The sequence below is a fragment of the Nanorana parkeri genome, unplaced genomic scaffold (genome assembly GCF_000935625.1).
Source record: "Nanorana parkeri isolate BGI_ZX_2015 unplaced genomic scaffold, ASM93562v1 scaffold399, whole genome shotgun sequence".
Taxonomy (NCBI): Eukaryota; Metazoa; Chordata; class Amphibia; order Anura; family Dicroglossidae; genus Nanorana; species Nanorana parkeri.
The window spans coordinates 1,060,055-1,084,359 of NW_017306667.1; the positions used below are offsets into that span (position 1 = coordinate 1,060,055).

General features: G+C 41.5%; 2 protein-coding genes across 2 annotated transcripts in view; one reads left to right on the forward strand and one right to left on the reverse strand.

Annotated features, from left to right (window-relative positions):
• TMEM117 (transmembrane protein 117) overlaps positions 1–23,631 on the reverse strand; it is a 164,399-nt gene extending 140,768 nt beyond the window's left edge. Inside the window, exons 1-2 of the mRNA XM_018559482.1 lie at positions 23,376–23,631; positions 14,875–15,170 (exon numbers count right to left, since the gene is read on the reverse strand). Coding sequence (XP_018414984.1) covers positions 14,875–15,170; positions 23,376–23,386 — 307 coding nt within the window. The 5' untranslated portion in view covers positions 23,387–23,631. The remainder of the gene's footprint in view (positions 1–14,874; positions 15,171–23,375) is intronic.
• The window catches only part of TWF1 (twinfilin actin binding protein 1), a 35,105-nt gene continuing 34,311 nt past the window's right edge, over positions 23,512–24,305 (forward strand). Inside the window, exon 1 of the mRNA XM_018559479.1 lies at positions 23,512–23,557. Coding sequence (XP_018414981.1) covers positions 23,512–23,557 — 46 coding nt within the window. The remainder of the gene's footprint in view (positions 23,558–24,305) is intronic.

Genomic DNA, 24,305 nt, shown 5'->3' on the forward strand with positions numbered 1-24,305 from the left:
AGTCCAATTATAATTTCCAAACGTGAGTCCGTCCTTATGTTCACTCAAGTTCTTCCCCAGTGAAACAAAGGCTGTATGCAGTGTCACAAAAACGTCCAAAATTATGTTCTCCGTGTCTCCAATTCACCGGAATTCCATCTATATATATATATATACTGTATGTGACTCACCAGAACAAATGTGACCTCAGTATGGGCATAGGTTGCTCAGTATACACTTGATATGGATTGGTCCTGTTATCTCTTCGGTTAGGATTACACCCAAATCCACTGATGTTCCGCTCAGACCACATGTAGTAACATATTCAAGATTCCCTCGTAAACAGGACAATGAAAAAGATAATAGCGTAAAACCGATTTTTATTATTAAATATTAAAAGCAGATGCACTTACATCTGATGATGCCAAATCCGCAAAAACATAGTGCATTCAAAGTTCAGACTGTTCTGTCCACAAGTCCTGAGATCAGTGGCAACTGCACACTGCTTTTTTTTTGTTTTGGCTAGAGAATGGCACCCCTATCAGCATTTTTTGCCATCTGTGTCCCATTGAGGAGATTAATCATTAATTTCCTGTCGAATAGCCACAACAGGAAGTGACAGAAAATCCCTCCAAAGTGAGAGAAATCTCTGGAGGAAGGCAGGGTCACCAGAACACATGTCCCCATTGGAAGATTTTCATCTATTCCTGTTCTGATGACAACCCAAACTTTGGGATATTCTATCACTTTCAGTGATAGCAGTCACCAGGACAAATAGAGAGGACACAGACAGCAATAAAAATCTGACTGTTCTAATCCCTGTACACGCCAGCCATCCAAAACTAAGAAAATAGTTTGGGATTGAGTTACACTTTAGGTACTATTACAACATCCCCAAGTGAATTAAAAGAAATATGCCCCTGTACTCAGTTGTTTTAAGGTGGAAAGACCCAGCCATAAGTGACAGCAGATGTAATACCGTGAATTTTATAATCTTTTGTAGTACACATAATGTGTGATATATACAGTATACTAGAATATACAGTAATGGTGATCTCCAACAAGAGGATATTTAACATTTTCATTAGTTAAAGTGGAACTCTTGCTGTGAAAAAGAGACATTTAAAGTCTCTTTTGCCGAAAAAAAATTGCCCCACGCTGCTAGGAATTTCTCTTTGCATGTACACTTCACAACACATTCACTGTGCAGTGTACATCTTAGCTCATTCTCAGCATGCTGAGGAATACAGCCAGGGATGATGTGACTCCTGAGTACACGCACCAGTGGACCTGCAGTGGCTAAAAAGTAGTGTCATTGGACCTGCAAGAAAGGGAGGGGAGATGGTGGCAACGGCACATGGAATAGCCACTGAAGCCTGTCACCGATGGAGGAGGACGCTATATGAGGTAAATGTACTATAATGTGCAAGTATGGCGCAATTGCTAACTGGCATATTTGCACATTATGGTATTCAATGGGGTGGGCATGGGGACAAGGTGCTTTTACAGGGAGGTCCCCTGGAAAAGCATCCTCTCAATGCCGAGGGCATGTGGCCTGGAATGGCGCAGGGAGGGAGGGTGCTCGCTCGTCCAGGCCAGTGCTCGAATTAAGGGTCTGGCTTGGAATTTTAGGGGGGACCCCATGTTTCCCCCCCCATTCTGTGGGGGTGGGATTCCACCTTAAAATCCCTACCAAACCTAAAGGGCCTGGTATGACTTTTGGGGGGAACTCCACGCACTTTTTTTATTTTTAACTTGGGGGACCTAAAGTGTCCGGTATGGTTTGGGAGGGGGACCCCACCAGTTTTTTTTTAACGGTTTGTTTACATATGCAGGGAGAGCGGTCTGCTTTGGCAGACAGTGCTCCCCACTTCGGCTGTGTCTTCGGCTCAGTTGAGCCGAACGTATATGCTTCTGCACAGATGAGCGCTTCAGGCTACCTTTGCTTATTGTGAATAGCCTGTACAGCAGACCTTTGGCTTATTGGAAGGGGTCCGCAAGCCGAAGTGAGCCGAAGAATAAGCCGAAGCTACGTGAAAAACCCCCTAAATGTTTTCGAAGTACTGAAAATTTGTAAGTGCAATTTTTGTTGGTATAGTGTTAAAGTGGCTGCCAAAACTATGCATAACCCAAAACAACATCTGCTGTATCATGCTTTTAGCCACTAGGAAGAGCTACCAGAGGGAACACTAACAATATAACAAAGACCTCAGATGGAACAGAAGTCAACAGCAGTCAGGGATAGAGCTTTCCAATTAGCAGGAAGCATAAGATCTGCTGATTCTAGAGCTATATGTCTGAAAAAGTAGGGGGTATATTGGATTGGTGTATCGGCCTGACAAATTCTGCTGTTAGTGGTGCGCTGCGGTTCCATTTTATTCAATGGCACCCCAAATGCGCATCCCACCCACAGTGTGATCGTCTGCACTGGAACGCACGGTAACGCAATACCGTGCGTTCCAGGGCAGTGCGATTGCACAAAAATGTGCATGCACTTTTATTCTGAAGTAAACTTTATGTTTGTAACACTGCATCTGTGTATTTTATTTTAAATTAAGGATGGCATTTATTTATTTTTTTAATCCAATGAATGGAAAAAATTATCGGCCAACTAATCGATTATGAAAATAGTCCTTAGTTGCAGCCCTAATATACACTGCTGCCATCATTGGGTATAATTACATAAGATATGCCCAGGTTTATTCAGTAAGGTTACACAAAAACAATAATCAGTAAAGTGCAGCAACCCAAATGTCAACTTAATGTAGTTGGATCAGTTCACAGTGGTTTTGTGATTGATTGTATGGGTTAAATCTTTATAATTTTGAGTATTGATAATTGATGTTTAATGTAGATCTAAACTACATGGAAACAATTACCATGTTTTTAATAACATACTCATCACCATTTTGCATTATTCTTTTTTGCATGAGTGTGCTGCTCATCTCCTGCAACCTCTTTTAGCCACTTCCTGTCTACATTAACTCTCTAGCATTGGCTGCTCATCTCTGGTCTGGACTGCCCCATGTTAGTGACATTGCTAGACCATGCCTGCACAATGTGTGTTGGCATGGCCACATACTGTCTCCACCAGGGGCGTGTGTGACAGGGTAACACAGGAGGAATTGGGAGACTTTTGTCACCACATAACAGGAAGCGTCTAAAGAAGAACTTTCATAGCAGGTTCACCTAATGACAACTGCAGACTTGAAACATGCATTTTGACATGAAATTTTAGTAATTGGGTTAAGTTGCACTTTAAAGGTGGCCATATACATTCACATATACAAATTTCTGGCCATTTCAACCACCTTTGAATGGGCTGGAATCAAACTTCTGAGCGGCTGAATGCAAAAATTAGTGGCTTTGATTGGTCACAAGGAGATGAGTTTGATATTGCCTTGACTGATACTAGTAGAAAACCTGATTGCTTTTCACAAAAATGCCATGGGTTTTTTTCAACAAAATTGCTGTAGTATTTTATGTTTTTTTAATTGATTTTTCAATAACCTCTTTTAAGCTATCAATGTATAGCCCAGTTTGATCAATCAAATTTAGATGATCAACCAAATGTCTGTGTGGTAGATTGCTTGTTTTCATGCAACCACTCTCGCTTGTATGTTCAATTCCTGGTCTACTGTAAAGCTGGCCATAAATGGCTCAAAGTTCAGCCAATTCCTGCAGATTCTGCTGACATTTAAGCCATGGGTGGCCCTGTCATCACCACCTAGCTCAACAAACTTTGATTACAAAATTGATAGAGCTGGGGGCAAAATTATTGGCCGAACAGTGGTGGCATTCTATCAGAAACAGTCATCAAGTATTCAGACTACCAATACAATAGCTGGCAGGTGGAGATTCCTGCATGCACACTTTTAGCATTGATGGGTGAATCAAGTGATTTTTTTGTTCTTGTTCAACCCCGGGAAACCTAGCCGTGCATGGCTTTAGTTGCCTGGATAAGAGACCAGGATAAGAGATGAAGGGAATGGGGTTCAAAACCTTGCAGAGGTTGTGACCTTTCCACAGCAGAAAATATTTTTGCTTCTGTCTCTGTCCCCACTGGAAACATTTCTCTTCAATTCCTTTCCATTTGACTTGATGTTACCAGCGCAGGTAGTGAAGGGAAACCTCTCTACTGAGGATTAGGGATGAGCCGAACACCACGGTGTTCGGTTCTAATTCGAACTTTCGAACATGGAAAACGTTCTAATTCGAACTAAGAACTCAATGTAAGTCTATGGGGGTAGAACTCAGAAAATTAAATGTCCCCATTTTGAAGCCTTATATGCAATTTATTGGCCATAAAAAGTGTATGGGGATCAGGGTACTGCCCTGGGGGACATGTATCAATGAAAGTTGTGGGATGTTCCACGGTCGAACAGACCGCGAACATTCCGCAATGTTCGGCGTTCAGCGAACGCTAGAACAGGCTATGTTCGAGTCGAACACGCAGCCCATCACTACTGAGGATACATTCAGCAATAAAAAAAACAAATATTCAAAACAAGACAAAAACATTTGTCTGAACTTGGGCTTTAATACATGTGGACTATAAATTGTAGCGATAACAATATGTATCTAATATTTTCTGCTCTTTCCTATAGGAAACTATCACTGGAAGCACAACTCCACATGCATATACTTTTTCTGCTCATCACCAGATAAACTGCGGTGGTACTGTTATGTGGTTGCTGGCATGTGCCTCACATCGCTGATTTTTGGATTTCTAGGGAATATGACTGTTCTTATGAACTATGTATACTACAAAAAGTCATGGACAAGTAGTACTATCTTCATCTTTAATTTAGCGCTCTCTGATTTTTTCTGGATCATCACTGTTCCCATCTCAGTCTTTTTCAGCATTAATAAGTCTGTGCTCTTCTCCGCTCCAGTATTTTGTCAGTTTAAAAGAATATTCTTCAACATCAACATATATGGGAGCATCTTCTTTTTAATGCTCATCAGCTTTGACAGATACCTTTCTTCTGTGCATCCCCTGACATCGCCAAGATGGTGGGACAAAAAGAAGGCCAAAGCCTGCACCATAACAATATGGCTGTTCATATTTGTTGAGTCAGCTCCTGACATTTACTGCATATTAACATCAAAGCATGAAGGGCAAGTTGTCACCTGCTTGGATTACATAGTAGAACCAATAAGCTTTGTAGTTCCCATTGCAGCATCCAGAATGCTTATTGGATTCCTTATTCCTGGTATGGTTATATTTACATGCTATTTCAGATCCCTGAGAGTATTATTGCACCTTAAAGATCAGAGCCATACAAGGAGAGTCAGAAAGCCATTAATGCTTATTACAGCCACACTGCTTGTTTTTCTTATCTCATTCGCTCCCTATCATATAATGATGATGGTGATATTGTTTTACAGATGTAACTACTTGATAGACTCTGGAAACCTTAATCTGATATTTGCATTCTATGAGATTTCTCAGATAGTCTGCAGCATAAGCTTTTGTGCAGACCCAATAATTTTCATTTTAGCAAATAACAAGTTTAGGAATCACATAAAGGCCATAAAATGCTCTTCTAGCTGTCGTTCAAATAGGGTGGGGAATATAATCCAATAACTACAAACATTGAAAAATGTATGGCAGACATGTACATTTTAAATTGTTTTCAATGAGTTAGCAAAGCTTTGTAATGATACATAATTACAATGAAACAAAAAAAAGCAAGCCAAATTCAATAATAGAGATATTGCCCCTCCTTTTGAAATATGAATGAAAGAAAAACACCCTAAGCATGCAAGGTAGCTCAACCTGTGTATTGCCCAACAACGCACAAATGTAAAGATTTAAAGATCTTTATCAGTATAATAAAGCTGAAGAAATATCAAGAAAAAAAACTGATTTTGGAAGTAAAATTATGGAGTTTGATGTATTTATAAAATTATTGTTAGGGCAACAGACTCTTGTATTATACAAAAATGCTATGGAAGGTACCAATAAAAATATTTTTTTCCAAATGCTTAATAGAAAAATATACATTTAAAGTGAATATGTGGCCTCCAGTAGGGCAGTGGAACATAACTATAGGAATTTTATGATACTAGCACATGCAGTTAGTTAATGTCTGGTGCATTAAAACGACCATAGCTGCTATGGTCATAATGTGGCCATTCCTTGTGGTTCCCCTTGCATCAATATTAGCCACTATGTGTGATTGGACCCTTACTCACAGAGGTGAAGAAAGTTGGAAGGGGCAGTTGAAGCGCACCAATAGGAGCTCTGTGTGCTCTTTAGTATTAATGATCAATTAGAGTTTTGCACAATTTACATAGAGGACATTATTGTAAAGCAAATACCATGTCTGTCCCATAATTGTATGTATTCTTGCAAAAACAAAAGTGTATTACCTGCTTTCATGCTTGACAGATTGAGAAAACAAACTTGAGGGACTGGCAGTATCACCAGGTACTTGTGTACAAATGGGGAAATACAACTACAATATGGTACATATTTACACACCGATATTGGAAGAAATATACATGTCAGCCATAAAAAATGAGGGGTAACACACTTAAACTAACCAGATGCAAGAATCTAAGGGCCCATTCACACCAGGGTGGTTGCAGATCAGCACGTTTACTGCACTGATCTCGAAAGGGAGGTTTTGGGAGTTTGGGAGGTTTTGGGAGAAAAGCGCCCATAAACGTGATGATTAGTGCGGTTCCATTGAAACCTGTATGGAAACCGCACTGATCAGCGCGGTAAAAGGGAGCAGTTTCGTGCAGGGGGGGTTCGGATTGTGCAGATCCGCGCGGTCGCATGCATGCTCCCCATAGCAATGTATGGGATCGGTCATGTCGGCGGATCTGTGCGGCCAAATCCGTGTGGCCGAACCACCCCGGTGTGAACGGGGTCTAAATGTTGCTGCTGTAAGGACCTGCACCTTTTTCAGGTTCTTGCTGGAGTTCAGTCCAGTTAAGAAAATCCATTATAAAAAACATTCAAGTAAGTTTTGTGTTTTAGGCTGTGTCTGTGTCTGTGTCTTCATCTCATTTATAGTTACAATTGCAATAAATACAACAACAGCATCTAATTGAGTCTCTAAACTATATTTTCCCAGTGAGCCATACCTAAAAATACCTACTGTATTATATATGTATATAATATTATTATATTATTATTATTATACAGGATTTATATAGCGCCAACAGTTTGCGCAGCACTTTACAATATAGGGCAGACATTACAATCACAATACAATTCAAGACAAGATGGTAAGGAGGGCCCTGCCCCTGAGGGCTTACAATCTAAAAGGGAGGGGGAAGTGATACATGAGGAGGGTATATATATACACATACACTATGTGACCACAATTTTGTGGTTACTTGACCATCACATCTACTTATGAGTATGTGGAAACCTTAAATTGTATGAGATCCCAAGGAACAAGCTAGGTTTTCCTATACTAAATCAGTACCTGACATTTTTGCTGAAGGGGCAAATGTTTTCCTAGAATAGTGAAGACTGTTATATCTTCAAATGGGGACCAACTCCACATTAATGCCCATAGTTTTGTAATAGAAAGTCTAAAGAGCTCATATAGGTATGATGGTCAAGTATCCACAAATATTTGGCCATATAGTGTATCATCTGTAAACCTTCTAGAAGAATGGAGAGTAGTATCCTAAAAGCTCTACCACCTTCCCTCCCAAAACCTTAAAGTGTCACTAATGCAAAATAAACTACAATAGACATTTTCTTGCTCTAGTGTCATGGATTTTTACAGTTTTTCTGTTATATTTTCATGTATAGTTTGAATTTATTTTATGTAAATTACAAACACCATTCCTTTAATCAAAAACGATATAACCCATTAGAATTCCCATATCACGCACAAAAATAAACTGGAATCTAACAGGGTTATTAAAAAAGGGTGAAGAGCTTGGAGAAGGCAGGAGAAGTGAACAATCTAGGATAACATAGGTGAACTGGAAAGTGAGCTGAATTGGAAATGTTTCCCAAATCAGCTATGTTGTCCTAGATTGTTCACTTCTCCTGCCTTCTCCAAACTCTTCACCCTTTTGTGAATAACCCTGTAAATGTTTGCTATGCATGCCTAGACGTTGCACAATGAATAGCTCTTTGCACCACTTTATTCAGTAAAACCATTTACCATATGACATGTGGCTATGGTGGTTGTTTATGTTTAAAATGATCCCTTTTGCTTTTACTTAATTTTGTGGTCCTTGGTGAAAATAGAATAGATACCTTTCAGGAAATCAGATGCTTCCGGTAAAACCACAGATGTTCCCTTCTTCAATTTTTACATTGATGATGGTAATTAAATGTGTTGCTGTTTGACTGTGATAATGTGTAATATAATTACTGATATATTTTGTTTGATCAGCTTCTTTGCTTCTTTTATTTCCCTACAACCCACTGTAGAAAGAATAGCTAGTCATTTGTTCATATCACATTATTCATGAACTCTGAATCACCCACTGGCTTTTTGTGCATAGAGAACTCCACCAAGGAAAGATTCTGTCACTGCATATGGGTTGACCTTTTCGTGTGTATGAGAATTACTATTAAATGCAAACATGTACAAACCATTTTCAAAAACACTTTGGTGTATTTCATAAGGCCAAACCTATTTAATAAGTCAACAAAAACAAAATTGTGAACTGTATCCAGTAGGTTCCGATCTGCTTTTAGTTTTCTTTAATTCTGGACAACCATGACAACAAAACATTATTATTTACCTTATTAGATATATGAAGGCCAGGGAATTATAGATAGCAGGTCAGCACAGACTCTACTTGTCCTCAAAATTGCATAAAAAGACCACAAAGTATTGAGCTGTCACTACGCACAGTATTAACTTAAAGGAGAACTATGGGGTTAGGGCTTTTCCCCATAGTTCACCTAAGGGTAACGGGAGGACACAAACTAACGTCCTCCCGTCACCCAAAGCTCAGTATACCGCGAGCTACAGCTCGCGGTATACTGACACGCCGCAGCAGGAACGGATCCCGACAATTATGTCTGGATCCACCCAGCTGCGTGAGTGACAGCTGGCTCTGCCTATCTAGAGGCAGAGCCAGCTGTACCCACCCCCTCCCCCGTCCGTTCCGCCAGTCAGCGCTGGAGGATTGGACAGGGGAGGGGGGAATCCAGTCTCTCCCCTGTCACGGCTCTGGATCGAGAAGTGAGCGAGCGCCGGTATGTGTTCGCTCACTGCCCGATCTACTGAGCCGACCTGTGACAGTTTTATTGTCACAGGTTGGCTCAGATTATGAGGCTGAGTGAAAATCACTCACCTCATAATTCTCCTTTAACTCTAGGTGGAACAAAAATAGACAGCCTAGACCAGCCATTCTCAACCAGGGTTCTGTGTAACCTTATAGCTCCTCTGGAGGTTGTAAGGAGTTTCTTGAACAGTGGCTGATTGACCTCCCATCTGATGGTGCCTGCATAGCCAAAGCCAGGGGCATGACACCAATGATCTTTTGAGCTGTCTGTATGGGTTGCATTCTATCCAATGACCACCATTAAAAGGGGTATTCTTCCCACTGAGATGATGCATTCTTTCCGCATTGATGTAAGTGGGCCTTTTCTCACTGACCATAATGTAAGAGGTTAATTTTCCTCTCACCATCAATGTAAGTGGCACCTCTCCCTCTGACTACAACGTAAGGACTCCCTTCACTAAACACCAGTGCAAAGAGGCATGTTTTCAATGACCACCAATCAAAGGGAGTATGTCTGCATTTCTCTTCTGGCCATGATTATTACTACTTTTATTGTAATGATTAGTATTATTATATATAACAAGGAGGGTTAAAACGTGATCCACCTTGGGTGTCAAAAACTCTAGGTACACTACATTCTGTATCCTTTTATTTAATATTATATCTACAACTTACTGATCTTGCTAACGTACCATGAGTTGAAGACATAATAATTTTAGCAGGGGTTTCCCTGCTAAAATGAAAAGACTGTTCAGCTTGAAAACAGTGTGTCTGAGTGCCTGATGTCACATTATAAATAAAGGCCACATGCTGATATTTAATTAGATGTTTTAGACCCAATATGCTTTACATTTTATCAGTGTATAACACGGTGAGCCACCAGCACTAATGTTCCCCTTACCATTTTTAACACTGGCCATTCATTTTCTGTCTCGACATTATTCTTGCTTTTTATATACACTCTCTAATAGAAACAAGCAGCCCTGCACTTTGCACACTATCCCTTAAGTCCTCTCCTCTGCACATTCCTGAGTGATGTCATCTACTCAGACACATTGTTTTATTGCTCTACAGTATTTGTAATCCCAGCTCATGCAATGGTGATTTTTGGATCCTTTACAATTTTGTAAACTTTCTGTTTAAACGGTACTAAATGTCTTTGTGAAATAAGTGTGCATAAGCCCACTGAGCAGTTGCCGGAACATACAGCAGCAGCCACGTTGTGGTTCATTGTCCATTACAGAAAATCACTGTGGCTGGAGTTGGGCTTTAACCTTTTAGATGCCGCAGATGTAAGAGTTGGGTCTGAGCAGAACGGCTTGCAGCCTGACCTTTACGGCCTCTGCTTTTTATATACCTGTAAGCTCATGGTCACTTCAGCAACCTTGAACATACGCTCAAATAATACCTGTCACTTTGTCTTTTACATAATCAATGTGATCAGTGTCTAACAAGATGCTGATCACATTCAAACAGAATCTAAAATTGGCAACTTGTGCGCAGCTTTTTGAATGTGATCAGGCAGCTGAATGGTTGCTGATCACATTTATAAGTTCACAGTGTCCCTCTTCAGTGTCCTGCCCAGAGTCAGTTTCCCTTTCTCTTTTTTTGCTCCCCCTGACCCCATATTTGAGTGGTGCAGTGGCTGTCAGTGGTGCAGGCACTGACTTCTTCAGCTGTCATCCTGTTTCTGACCAAGTTAACTGATCAACAGCTGTAGATCACCTTCACAATAAAGGTGGCCATACACTTTACAACCCTCGCCAACCCTCGCAAGACTTTTGTCTTGCGAGGGTTGTAAAGTACTTTAAAAAACGTACGATCTGCCCATCTTGGACAGGCAGATCTTACATGCGATCATCGCAAGCCTTCCCCCCTGAGGGGTGGGCTTACGATAACTGTAATGAGGGGCGGGCTTACGCTGACTGCAAACGGGCAGTTGTCGAACATGCAGGCCACTAACTCGCCGAGAATAGTACGATTCTTGGCGGGTTTTCTACCATGCTGGTTCGATGGAAGACGTGCGACCGTACAGTAGAAACGGTCGCACGCTCTCCATACACTGCACGATTATCGTACGATCACAGGATTTCACGCGATTCTCGTACGAAAATCGTGCAGTGTATGAGCACCTTAACTCTGCAGTGCTGTACAACCTCCTATGTGCTCCTCTCTGTTCTTCATTGCTCTCACAGCCACAGCCAGCCACAAGGCTGTAACCATTGCCCCTCTTTAACCCTATCGCTCTCACCCTCTTATCGCCCCCTTCCCCTCGCCACCCACTCATGACCCAGACCACCACCCTTATCGCCCCCCTCCCCTGGGCACAAGCTCTGCCCACCATTCTGGATTGACGAAGTTACATTTGGGAAATACAAAAAAGTAGTAATGTTACTTTGTATTTCTTCCTTGTTCACACCAAATGCAGAGCAGATCCGCTCAGGTTTCTGCACACACAGTGCAGTGGGTTGTGCCGCGTTTTCTGCCGTGTTTTTGATGCATTCCAGGCCATTTTTGGTTAAAAAAATAATTTATTTTTTTTCGTTTAACATGGGCTTTCAGTGCGTTCCAGGCATTTGCATGTGTTTTTTTGATGCATTTTTTATGTGTTTGCATGCGTTCCAGAGCAGGTAAAATAGGGCTTGCTGCAGTTTTTTCACCTGCTTTGGAACTGCACGCTGCGATGTGAACTGGAGCAAAAAATACCATTGGAATACATTGGACGCAGTTTTGATCCGGTCTGCAACTGCTCTGCACCTGCTCCATGCTTGGTGTGAACAAGGCCTAACCTGCCTCTGAGCAGTGTTTACAAACAATTCAGAAAAAATACAAAGAAACATAATAACTTCATACATTGTCTGTATGTTTCATTAAAATCTAATAAGTAATTACCTTTTATTTGCATATGAGGTCATTTAAAACAACCTTACAAGTAAAAAAAACTTTTTTTTTCAAATAAAATGTATTTGTATTTTATTTCCCCTTAGCTGTAATTGTTCCATTAATACTTAACCATTACTATTTAAACCTGTTTTTAATCATTTTATTTTTTTTCAACCAACAATAAAACCCCCCTTCTGTGACTACTACAGATGGTACTGTATTTTTCAAAAATGTAAACCATTCAATATCCTTGATTATGTTATAGATGAATCACAAGGGGAAGATTGCAATTATAGTATATGACACGGTTTTATTCTCATATCATTAAAAAAAAAAAGTATCTAAACAAAAAGAAAAATAGTACCCCTTTAATTTTCATTGCTGATATTTTCTTTTTTAGTGTCCAATTAAAAAAATTAGCTCTCCATTACCAATCAGCCCTTGTGGTCCACTGAAGTATAATCATATAGCTAATGACTGTATTCGTGTAGAGGAATGCATTGTAACGCACCATGATATGTGCATTGCTGTGAGTAGTGGTAACACAGGATTCACAAGTGTGAATGGGCCCAAAGGGGCTTCATATTTGTATAATGCCAAATTGAGGGAAAGGTTCACATATAGCTCGGGCTTTGCAGTGCATCACCACACACGTTAAAGACGCTGTATCTTTGCCCATTCGGGGGAAAGCGATAGCGTCTTTGAAAAGCCCCCAACCACTGATGCACAAATCTCCAGTGATCCGCCTCTAGCAAAGCTAGAACAGTGTGCACCTGAAGCACCTCACATAGCATTCACATTCAATGCAACTCCTAACATAGATTTTTTTAAAGTGAGACATGCACTAGTTAGGTCAATACTCCCTGACTAAAACTGTCCTGCTGCTGGCCACCTTTACACTGTTGTATCCTCTGCAGTATCTTAATTCTTGTAGTGAAGGCCCAGCCTCCGCTCTCTGTCTCTAGTACATTGGGCCTAGCCTTGCTATTTAAAATTATCCTGCTGCTGGACAATTTTAGACTGCTGTGTCATCTGTGGTCTCTTCATTTTTGTGGCAAAACACCCACTTGTACCCTTTTTCTCAAGCAACATTTCAGCCGATTCTCACTCATTAAAAATGTCCTGCTGCTGGCCAGTTTTATACTGCTATATTATCTGCAGTCTCTTAAATCTTAATGAAAGCTTTAGAAAACTTGGACAGCCACCGGACAGTTTTGTATCAGTGAGAACAAAGGTGGCCAAAGTGAACTATTGGCCAATTTCTATCTGCCAGTCAAAGCAAGCTTATTAGTATTTGATGAAAAAACGTGTTGCTGCTGAAGCTAGCTGAAAAAAAAATCCTTTTTATCAAACTGAAATGAATCATATTAGGGTGCTTCTGTGTTATGTATGCCAAGCTGATTAAAAAAAAATATTTTACAGCCAAATATGCTCTAACTGTGTAATCTGTCACTGAGACTGTCAGTGAAAATCATACTGTTCTGTAACACCACATATATTATTAAGGTATTCGCAAGCATTTAATTTAAAGGATTCGCATATTTGAAATGTTGCCCTTGAAGCTACATGAGAAGACCCTTACCCCGCAGTATTTTCTTTACATTTATTTTGCATTGGTATATGCCCCCCATGGCAGTGGCTTCCTTTACCTTTTTTTACAGTAATTTCCCTATTGGCTCTAAAAATGTCCAGAATTTAACAACAGCCCTCAGTTTAATGGGATTCACCTTAAAAGTATAAGTGCACTTTATAAACAAATTGCATTTATGCTTCAGATCCCTTCAAGCTGAGATTACAACTCGCTCCCTCCCTATGTACAGATGAATACTTACCAAGTTCCAATGGGCCCAGCCTCGGTTGTTGGTTTACATCTTACAGTGGACATCTTCTCCTGACCGTGTCTGCACAGTACATCCCCATTGACTACTATAAGGCTCATCTCCCAGACTAATATTGGGTAAGATGCAGACCTAGGAATGCTCAAAAATCTACAAAACATCACCTCATTGAGAGTGGGTGGTGTTTCCAACATGGGAGCCAGTGATTCCTTCTTTCTTGGACAACACACGGCGAGTCACTTCTAACTATCTATCAACCATCGAGAGTCAGCCCACGGTCAGGGCAGGACAGCACCAGCTACGATGTGATTATCTCCCTCTGCATAGATGTGGTTGTTTCTGCTACTTCTCTGTCATGGTCACTTGTAAGTGCAATACCTACTGCCTTTATTTCAATCAATTATTGTATATTAACTAACTACACTATTGGTCTTTTTGCACTATGCCCCCCTTTATCTTTTTTCTAGTTTTCTTCACTGGGGTTTCCCTCTCCTCTCCATATGGACTAGCAGCATTGGACCTTCTTGCTAGTATATATACACATTATATATATATATATAGTTTCCTGGGCTTCCTTTTAGATACTTTGTATTTTCTTTAGCATATGATATTGTATGTCGGTGTGTTTGACAAAGATATGCCTGGTTTGATTGAATGGTCACTGATTTGGCAGCTGACACTTCGTTTTGTGTGTTTTTGTTACCTTGGACCTTTGTTATCTGGCATCTTTGAATGTATATTTTCAAAATGCATTTTTTCTTTGGTAGAGAAAAAAACCCACTATGTATGGAATATACGTATGGGTGACCAAATTGACTGCACCTACAATCTACAACATTTTCTTTTACCAAAATCATTCACCTGACCCATTTGTAATCAAATAATTAACTGCAGGAATGCTTAACCACTAACAAAGATGCATAATGTTATATGAAAAATATATACCACTTACCAAATAAACGTTGGTGAAATAGGAGCTTCCCGACAACAAGCCCAACGATGATGGCAATAAGCCAAAGAAGGACTTTTAAAAAGTTCCAAGCTCCTCCTGGATATTTAGTCATTATAAATGAAAAGCAGTTCCCTACAACAATGACATTGGCTTCCGTCTGGCTGTGAGACACGGGATCCTCGGCAAATATTAAAAAATTGAAAAACGTCACCAGATAAGCAATAACTATGCGTGACCATGGATGCTGGAAGTAGTAACGGAAATCTTTACCCATTCTTGTGCTCTTCTGTAACATCCTAATAAAACAGGAAAGTCGTTTTTTAGCATGCATTCATTTCCATTATACAAGCATAGACACACAGATGGTTCTGAACTATACAGCATGCGCTCTGATTGAGAAGCAGTGACACAGATTACCTATTTTGCCTTTCTTCACTACAGGCACCAGAAATAGACTGTAATCTCTTCAGGGAAGGAATTAGCTGATCCCAGAAATTTAATGTGATCATGGACCATTTATTAAAGAGGGCATCCCAGTTTTCTAAAAAGCCCATGAGTATACATCTACATGGCAGCCAGTGCAGTGGGGGCAAAGTGCCAAAGCTGTTTGTGCTGCCCTTTGCTTAGGGCGAGGGCTCTCTATGGAACTGTTAAAAGACTTTCAGTGAAATCCAGCCATGTATTGCTAAGCTGGCTCTGACTTGGTAGCATCGCTCACAACAAAGCTGAACATGTGCTGCTTCACTGTAATGCAGCCATACTGCCAGGATTCAAACTTTTCAACCCCAGCTGTGCAAAAAAACTACGCTGATGGGCTAATTAACAAAGGGAATCAGATATCACTTTTTGTTGTCCTATAAAGCAGGGGTAGGCAAACTCCAGCCCTCCAGCTGTTGTGCAATTACAAATCTCATTAGACACTGTGAGACTCTGACAGCCACAGACAGATGCATGATGGAATTTGTAGTTTTACCACAGCTCGAGGGACAGGGTTTGCCGACATCTGCTCTGTCTTTTGGTAGGCTACACACACAGTGGCTTGCATTAAACAGCCCACTCATAAAATGTAAATCATGGTAAAGACCCTGCAGAACCCTACAGAGTAAAATTCCTGACAGGAGGAGAGCAGGTCACATGACCTGGCTTTTGAGTTTTTTGGGGACTCACAAAGCCAATATAGCACAACGCACATTTGTAAAGTCCACCACTGTGCTATAGAAATGTGCAGTGGGTTATTTTGGCTATATTTCTGCTTTTTAAATAGACATTTCAGTCTTCACCAACAACACTTCACCTTGTGCAAACACTCAATGCCTGTTTAAAAGTCTAACAGGACCTTTTTTAAAATATTTGCTAGGCAAAAGGCAGCATATTTGCAGTTTCTATGCAAATAAAGGGAATATGTTATGATACAACAGTGGAGGCTGCCATTGCTGATCTCTCCTTTTGAGAATGCTAGTTCCCCAGCCGTCATGCTGATGTTTTGGCTTTAATGCCTTCTAAGCTGCTGACCCAGAACAAGTATAGACATAAGGAATTCTTACACTCTTCTGACACTCATTTGCAGCATGTTTGTCCTGGGTTTCTGACTTAAAACCATTCATGTCAGACACAGCCAGGGAACGTGTGCTTTAAAAATGAGGCCAGCAATGGCAGCCCCGATACTTCTCTCATAACAGGCTTATTTATAAAGATAGATTACTATCATATCTAGACAAGCTGAAATTAAACATCGATGTCAACTGCATATTGTTATATAGGGCTGTAATACATCCATAAAGGTATATGTGCCTGATATCAGCCCCCTGACGTCCCTGTACAGTAGAGCCCACAGAGGAGGAAGAAGAGGCAGCACAAGTAGCCAATATGGTGAGTTGCAGTACAAGGAGCATGTTGATAGCAGAAAAGAACAGAGTGACAGATAAGTTCATCAGTATGCTGCTGCTTCTTTACCACTCCACTAACAGAGTGGGGAGAGAGTCCAATTAGACAAGTTTACTCTACCCAGATGGGGGTCACAGAGAACAATAAAAACCTGGAAGGGGTTCTCATCTGTTCCTACTTTATTCAATCCTAAAGAAAATATTTCAGCTAGCACAAAAGCCACTACAGTATATCCAAAATGCAAGTCAATAATTTTCAAACACAGCTGCAGCGGACACACACAGTATTACCAATATCAGTCCATATTCAGCTGTCAGTTTTTAGAGCAGACTAGAAAAATGAATGCAAATGTTTCCAGTGCATTACTATACATAAATGTCTCTGCAGCCTGTGACCTTTTCTGTTGGCTTTGGAGAGGATGTAGAGATGAGATCAGATGAAGAGCAGTACAGCTTAAGGTGACTATACACTGGGAAGAATAGAAGGCCTAATCAGGGAGGACTAGGAACTTCTGCACTGGGGGCAAACACAACCAACTGGCCCTTTCATAGAAGACCCAGCCCAGCAGTGTACACAATGAGGTGGTGTGGAGCAGAGAGGGTCAGTGGCGTAACCAGAGTTATGGGCACCCGGGGCAGACATTTTTTTTTTCGCCCCCCCCCTCATATTATATAAACATCCACTAGAACTGTACCCACTTGTTCTGGTGAAAGTCGGCCCGGCTTGCGGCAGGCCCCCCCCGCCATCTATGCGCCCGGGACGAGGGTACAGCACAGTGTGTAGAATGAAGAATAGCAAGGCAGTTTTAGGTACCTATGTTAGCTGCCTTGTAACTACATTTATGAATACTTTATGAAAATGTTTTCTTTTATATCTGTTTGTAATTCACCTTTAAGGAGGAATGAAATACATATTCACCAAAAGAAGTGGTTTTCATGCTTGTAAAGATTTTCTTTTTTATAATAAAGTGGATTTCAGGAAAATAGGTCAGAACACATTTAAAACCTGTATATCTTTTACCTGCCAAAAGATGTGTCATTTTGTTTAACTCTCTTACGATTACCACACCAATACTGTAAATTCGGGGGGATCACTTGACTGCTTCCTGGTTCAGCTTTACTGTCTCGTAAATCACCTTCCTGCTAATCAGACAGAGGGGGTGATGATGATGATGATGATGATAACTAACTGTGCAAAGAGCAGATTGGAGAGAAACAGGTGACATAGGAAGTTGCATTGCTGAATCAGGAAATAAGCTTGTCGCCTGTGTGCCTGTGCTGTGTAGCAGAAGTGAGTGAATCACAAGAAAGACTTAACAGAATTACAAATCCTTAAGCTGGCCATACACCTTACAATTATCTGCAGATTTTCTGTGGTCAGATGGAAAAGGTGCAACAGATTCTTCCATCTACGCTAAACTGTGTGGATGGAGGAATCTCCACCTGGGCCAATCTGTTGCACTTTTTCCATCTGACCACAGAAAATCTGCAGATAATTGTAAGGTGTATGGGCACCTTTAAGGTGCCCACACACCTTGCAATAATCGTACGATAATCGCGGGAAATCCAAGGAATTATCGCAAGGTGTGTGGAAGGTGTGCGACCTCTGCTACGGTAAGGTCACACAACTTTTATCTTAGGAACATGTTCGAAAACCTGCCGAACATCAATGGCTGTACGATTTTTGGCTGGTTTGTGGCATGTTCGCAAGATAAAAGCCGCACGGGCTGGTGTGCGCAAGCGCACACTGACCATTCGGCATTGCGGTCATCGGAAGCCCGCCCCCCAGCGGGGCGGGCTAGCGATTATCGCAAGTACGATCTGCCTGTCCAAGATAGGCAGATCGTACGTTTTTTAAATTACCTTACAACCATCGCAAGACAAAAGTATCGCAATGGTGGTAAGGTGTGTGCCCAGCATTAAAAAGATGTGAATGTACAGTATGTAAAGCACTGAATAAATTGCTGGTATATAAATACTTGTAATATATAAGATAAAACAGTAGACATATACTGTAAAATTGTAACTGTCTATTTATTTGTTTTCCTGGAGTTCTGTTTTAAAAGGAATGTTGGAAGAAAAGAGGTCCGGTCTACAAGACTTAAAGAAGAACTATGGGCAAATTAAATCTTAACCCTTGCAGTAGGGCTACAAAGTGCTTGTTTTCTCTAGGGCGCTAAAATAACAGAGCTGATATATACATATAACAGATAGGGATGCACCGATATATCGGCCGCCGAAACATAGCCGAAAATTGCACTTTTGGCATAATGCCGAAAGTGCCATTTTCTGGCCGATACAGCGGTGCATCCATTCTTTCTCTCCTCCCCGCTGTTCTGTGTCTCAGAGGGGAGGAGAGAAACTGTCACAGGCGGCTGAGGAGCGAGAGGAGAGCGCTGTGAACGGCTGGCGTCTCTCCTCCCCGCACAGATCACCCTCTGTCACAGATCAGCCTCCTGTCACAGATCAGACGAGAGCAGTGTGGGCGGAGACAGCCAGTGCTGTGTCAGCAGGCTGAGCTCTCCTCCCGCTCCGCTCGCTCAGCCTCCTGTGACAGCTGTCAGGGTGGAGAGCAAGGTACAAACACTCAGTAATCAGTGATCGCTGAGTGTTTGTAAATAATTGAGGACAGAGTATGTGTACTATATCCTCAATTATGAATGAATGGGAAGTAATCTACATCACCTCCTGTTCATTCATGATTGTGGTTATAGTAAACACACTCTGTCCTCATGTTATGAATGAACAGGAACACTCATAGAACATTCCTGTTCATTTATAACGGGCTTCAGAAAAAGAGATTGAGGACTCTGTGTCCTCAATCTCTTTTTCTATTTTAAAAGGGAAATATCAGGGGTCTGTTTAGACCCCCAATATTTCCCCGAAGCCGCTAAAAGTAAAGTAAAAAATAAAAAATGAATAAATAAAAATAAATATAGTTTTGAAATTTTCATTTCAGTACACCTCACCTAATAACAGATATACTCACCCGAACCTCGATCCTGGCTGGCTGTTAGACTGATCGCTTTAGCCTGTCTCCTCCGCCGCTCCAGCGGTCTAAGGTTGTGTGAGTCATCAGGTTATATACAGTGTACAGGACAGGAGGGAAATACCAACGCTGGAGCAGACAGGGAATGAGGCTGAAGGGATCGATCTAGAAGCGAGCCAGGATCGAGGTTAGGGTGAGTATATCCCTGTAATTTTAGCTACCTAAACAAACGAGCACTTACCCCTTTGCAATGTGGGGGAAGCCCCACCTCAAGGGTTCAAATGCAATATGCCTGGAGTCAGGGGAGTCCCAAGGTCGGGTGTCGCCCGGAGCTGATACCAGGTGACATCCGGCCGTGGTGTTATCGCACATACGCGTGACATCACCACGCACGTGCGCGATGATGTCTACACGCATGCACAGCCATCTTGGTGATACCTGCCGGGGGCCATCTTGGAGATGGACGCCGGCAGAGAGAGAAGGGGATGTTCACCTTAATCTTACCCCGCCGAGTCCCCTCCTCTCTGTCGGGCTCTCTGTCCATGACCGAGTGCCCGACTTTTCAGAGGGGGTGACACCAAAATGACTGACAGTCATTTTGGTGTCACCTGGGTGTTGGCCGCACCCCCTTGTGATGCCACTGCCCAGAGTTCTTCTTTCAAATTATACTGCTCAGACAAACACACACACATTACAATCGGATCACTCATTTACGATTTCGCATTTTGATCAATTTTCTCATCTGACAGATCACTGATCTCAAGGTGGAAATGGTGCAAGTACTGCACATAATAAGGGATGTTTGGAGAGAAAGGAAGAACACATCAACCAGTGGACTGTTGCCCTGGATGGTGGGAAGAACCACTATATGTGATCCGGTTACAGCAGAATTAACCAGTCATTTATTACCTCTGTACTCTTGGTGTGACTCGTCCTTGTTCGCCGGTTCTTCCGTCATGCCAGGTAGCCATCCCTTGGCTCTTCCCTACGCTCTATACGTTTCTCTATTTTGTCCATACCTCTATATGCAGAAACATCTGTTCTAATCCAGGACTGTGCCCATCTTCGTGTTGTTTACTAGATTGCTGTGTGATCTGGCTGCATACCAGATTTTAATTCTGGCCTCTGCCTTTGACTATTTTTGTTCTGGCACGTAACAGGCTGATTACACAGAGCATTGATATATCACTTGCAGGATTTATTTGGCACCAAAACCTGTTGTACCTGTTTTGTGAAATGTAAGCAAATCACACACCTCTGTCTTCCCAGCAACCCCCCTAAACTATCAAATGACACTTGTTACAAGCGTCAAAACAGAATGCATATATAAAGTCTTGTCTCTGTTCTAACGTCAGCACTTGAAAATTATTTACAGTATACATTCTATCGATATTTGCATGTTTTTTTCCGAACTTACTGTAGTCTTTAAAACATAACTTTAAAAGCAGGCTAGATGTTCTTTAAACTCCTGCAACCAACTGAGAGTTACATCATAAGCACCCCGCATATGGAATGTTAGGCTTTGCTTCTTCCATACAATGGTGAAGGCATAGGGGTCTATTTATAAGTAATCTGCAGGGCTGTTCTTTCTGTGGCTATCTTTGAATGTTCACTCTGTGCAAATATATGCCAAAACGAACATTCTTTGGTTATTTTCTTTACAAGTGTAATGAATTTGTGAATGTTTTCATATAATATCACATTATGGTCACTAGATGGAGCTAAAGGAGCATAGGAAATAAGTCTTTATTTGCTATACTTCTCAGCGACATCTAGTGGCCATAATGTGGTATTGCATGACAAATTTGAAAATACATTGCCTTGTAAAGAAACTAAAGAACATTTGTTTAGGCATATATCTGCACAGAACAAACATTCACAGCTATTCAAAGGGCCCTGTGGATAGTTTAGAAACCTATAGCAGTCACAATTATATACTGTAATTGCACTGGTCACATTTATCTGAATAGCTAAAAATAAACTTCAGGCATAAAAACTTTTATTTAAACATATTCATCAGTAGCCACAAAGGATGCACATCCACTATGTGCACCAAATGCCTTTGCAAACCCAGTTATTAATGGCATTATCATGGTGCTGCACATAACTTGAGCATGTGGGAGGGATCCACTACAGGCTGCCCGCAGAAAGCTACAGGAGGGGCGGATACAAGACCAGTTACCCTGCACAAGGAGAAAGAGCAGCAGTGACTGGTCTTTATTACAGGAAGCTCTGACGCGCTGGATTACTGGATCTATAAATTGATTGTGGCTGAGCTGTACCACATCCGATAATTTCATTAACAGACTTCAATACATATGAATATGTATTTTCCTGAGAAAATCACTTTTCTCAGGAAAACTATGACCTATTACTATAAAAAAATGTTTGTATATTTTGATATGATTGTCTTTTAATGTGTTTTAATAAAATGATTGAACAATTAAAGCAGAACTCCGGTTAAAGATGTTATTAAACCTTGGAGTGGTGCTACCCCCGCACTGCAAGTGTTAAGTGCTTGTTTTTGCCTAGGATCAAATATAAAAAAGTTATACTCACCCGATGCTCTGAGCCGGCTTGCTCTTAGACTGGTCACTGGAGCCTGTCTCCTCCTCCACTGCAGCGGAGGAGGAGACAGGCTGAAGGGAGTGCCGTCACAGCCGGCAAGGATCGGGTGAGCATAACTTTTATATTTTTGACCCTAGGCAAAAACAAGCACCTGACACTTTCCCAAATACAAGGGTTAATAACATTTTTAACTGGAGTTTTTCTTTACAAAGTGTTGTGGTACCATGAAAGTCAGGCAATGTTCTTGTGGTACCATGAAAGTCAGGCAATGTTCTATTTGAAGTTTGACACTGGATTCCTGCACAGATCTGGAAGAAATACGCAAAGCACAACATTCAAATAAGAATACAAATGCTTCTTATGTTTAGCCCAGGGGTAGGCAACATCGGCACTCCTGGTGGTGAAACTACAAATACCATCATGCCTTTGCCTCTAAATGTCATGCCTGTGGCTGTCAGTCTTGCAATGCCTCATGAGACTTGTAGTTCTATCACAGTGAGTGCCAGAGTTGTCTACCCCTGGAGCTGGAGTGCCGGAGTAGCCTACCCTTGGAACTGGAGTGCCGGAGTTACCTACCCCCGGAGCTGGAGTGCCGGAGTTGCCTACCCCTGGAGCTGGAGTGCCGGAGTTGTCTACCCCTGGAGCTGGAGTGCCAGAATAGCCTACCCCTGGAGCTGGAGTGCCGGAGTTACCTACCCCCGGAGCTGGAGTGCCGGAGTAGCCTACTCCTGGTTTAGGCAATATTAGCTTATCCCAGGGTCCACCTCTAATATGGGAAATTACACTTTTGTATCATATTTGCCCTTCATTCCACTTTACACATAAGAGAGATTATTTAAAACAGAAAAACTTATTATAAGCTCCTCCATGATGTTTATTGAGTGTGTCTTTACTATCCAGTGTATGGCTGCAAGTTGCTCGCACCTTGACTCTGTGTCACTTCATAGTAAAGTGGAAGATGGCTATACCCACGTCACATACTATCCTTTAAAATCCACACTGGTAAAGCTTCGTTGTGTGGCGAGATGTGATTAGACATGTTCTCCCAGTCCATGACTTACCAGCTATTCATGAATCTTTACCCAGAGAGGAAAACGCTTCCAGGGCATTGCTTCATCTTCCAGGAATAGGCATGCAGACATCTAGCCCACGCCCTCCACTGGCCGTACATCCCAGCTGACAGAGCCTCATTCAGCGATGTGTTTTGCTTGCACGCAGCACGGGAAGCACTCGGTGTCCTGCTGTAAGTGACATCTCACTGCTTTTCATTCCATGCAGGGATCAGATGATGGCATCAGACAGGCAAAACAGCATCAGGACCAGCACGTTAGCAGTTTACAGACCGAATCGCTTTAAATGACGTCATAGCATTTAAACAATAGCTGCACATGGGAGGGATGCCTTCTGAATGCATTGTTTCTCATTTATCATGTGTTCCAGTGCGTTCTAGAATCGGATGTGTAGAGAGAGTTAGGAATGCTGATGAAAATGAAATCAGTCATGGCCAAGGGAGATCTTAGATGGGTATTTTATAGACTGAGAGTGCTGCAGGGAAAATAATACATGCGATTCGTTGAATAAGGGTAAGGTTACTGAGGACTATGGGACGGTTCTGGATTTATTGGGTCATCAGGTTATTAGAAAAAGAAAATTTGCAGCAAGGTTGGGTCCTGCCTCCTGCGTACTTTGTACAAGTTTTGGGTCTCATTTTATGAAACATTTCCTGGAGCAGACTCTCATTAGAAATCTGTCTTCTATCCAGATGGCGCAAGCTTTCTCATCACGAATATGGCGGTATATCTTTGAATATGCCGCAACCGTAGCACCTGAATGCAAAAAGTGTGACACATAAGAACTGCCGGAATTGGTTACAGGCGTAGGTAATAGTAACAAAACTGTTGCATGGCTTTCATGAATTTGACACAGATCTTTCTAATATGGGGACAGAGGCTCATCTACCATAATATCAACTCAAAATGCAAGACATACTC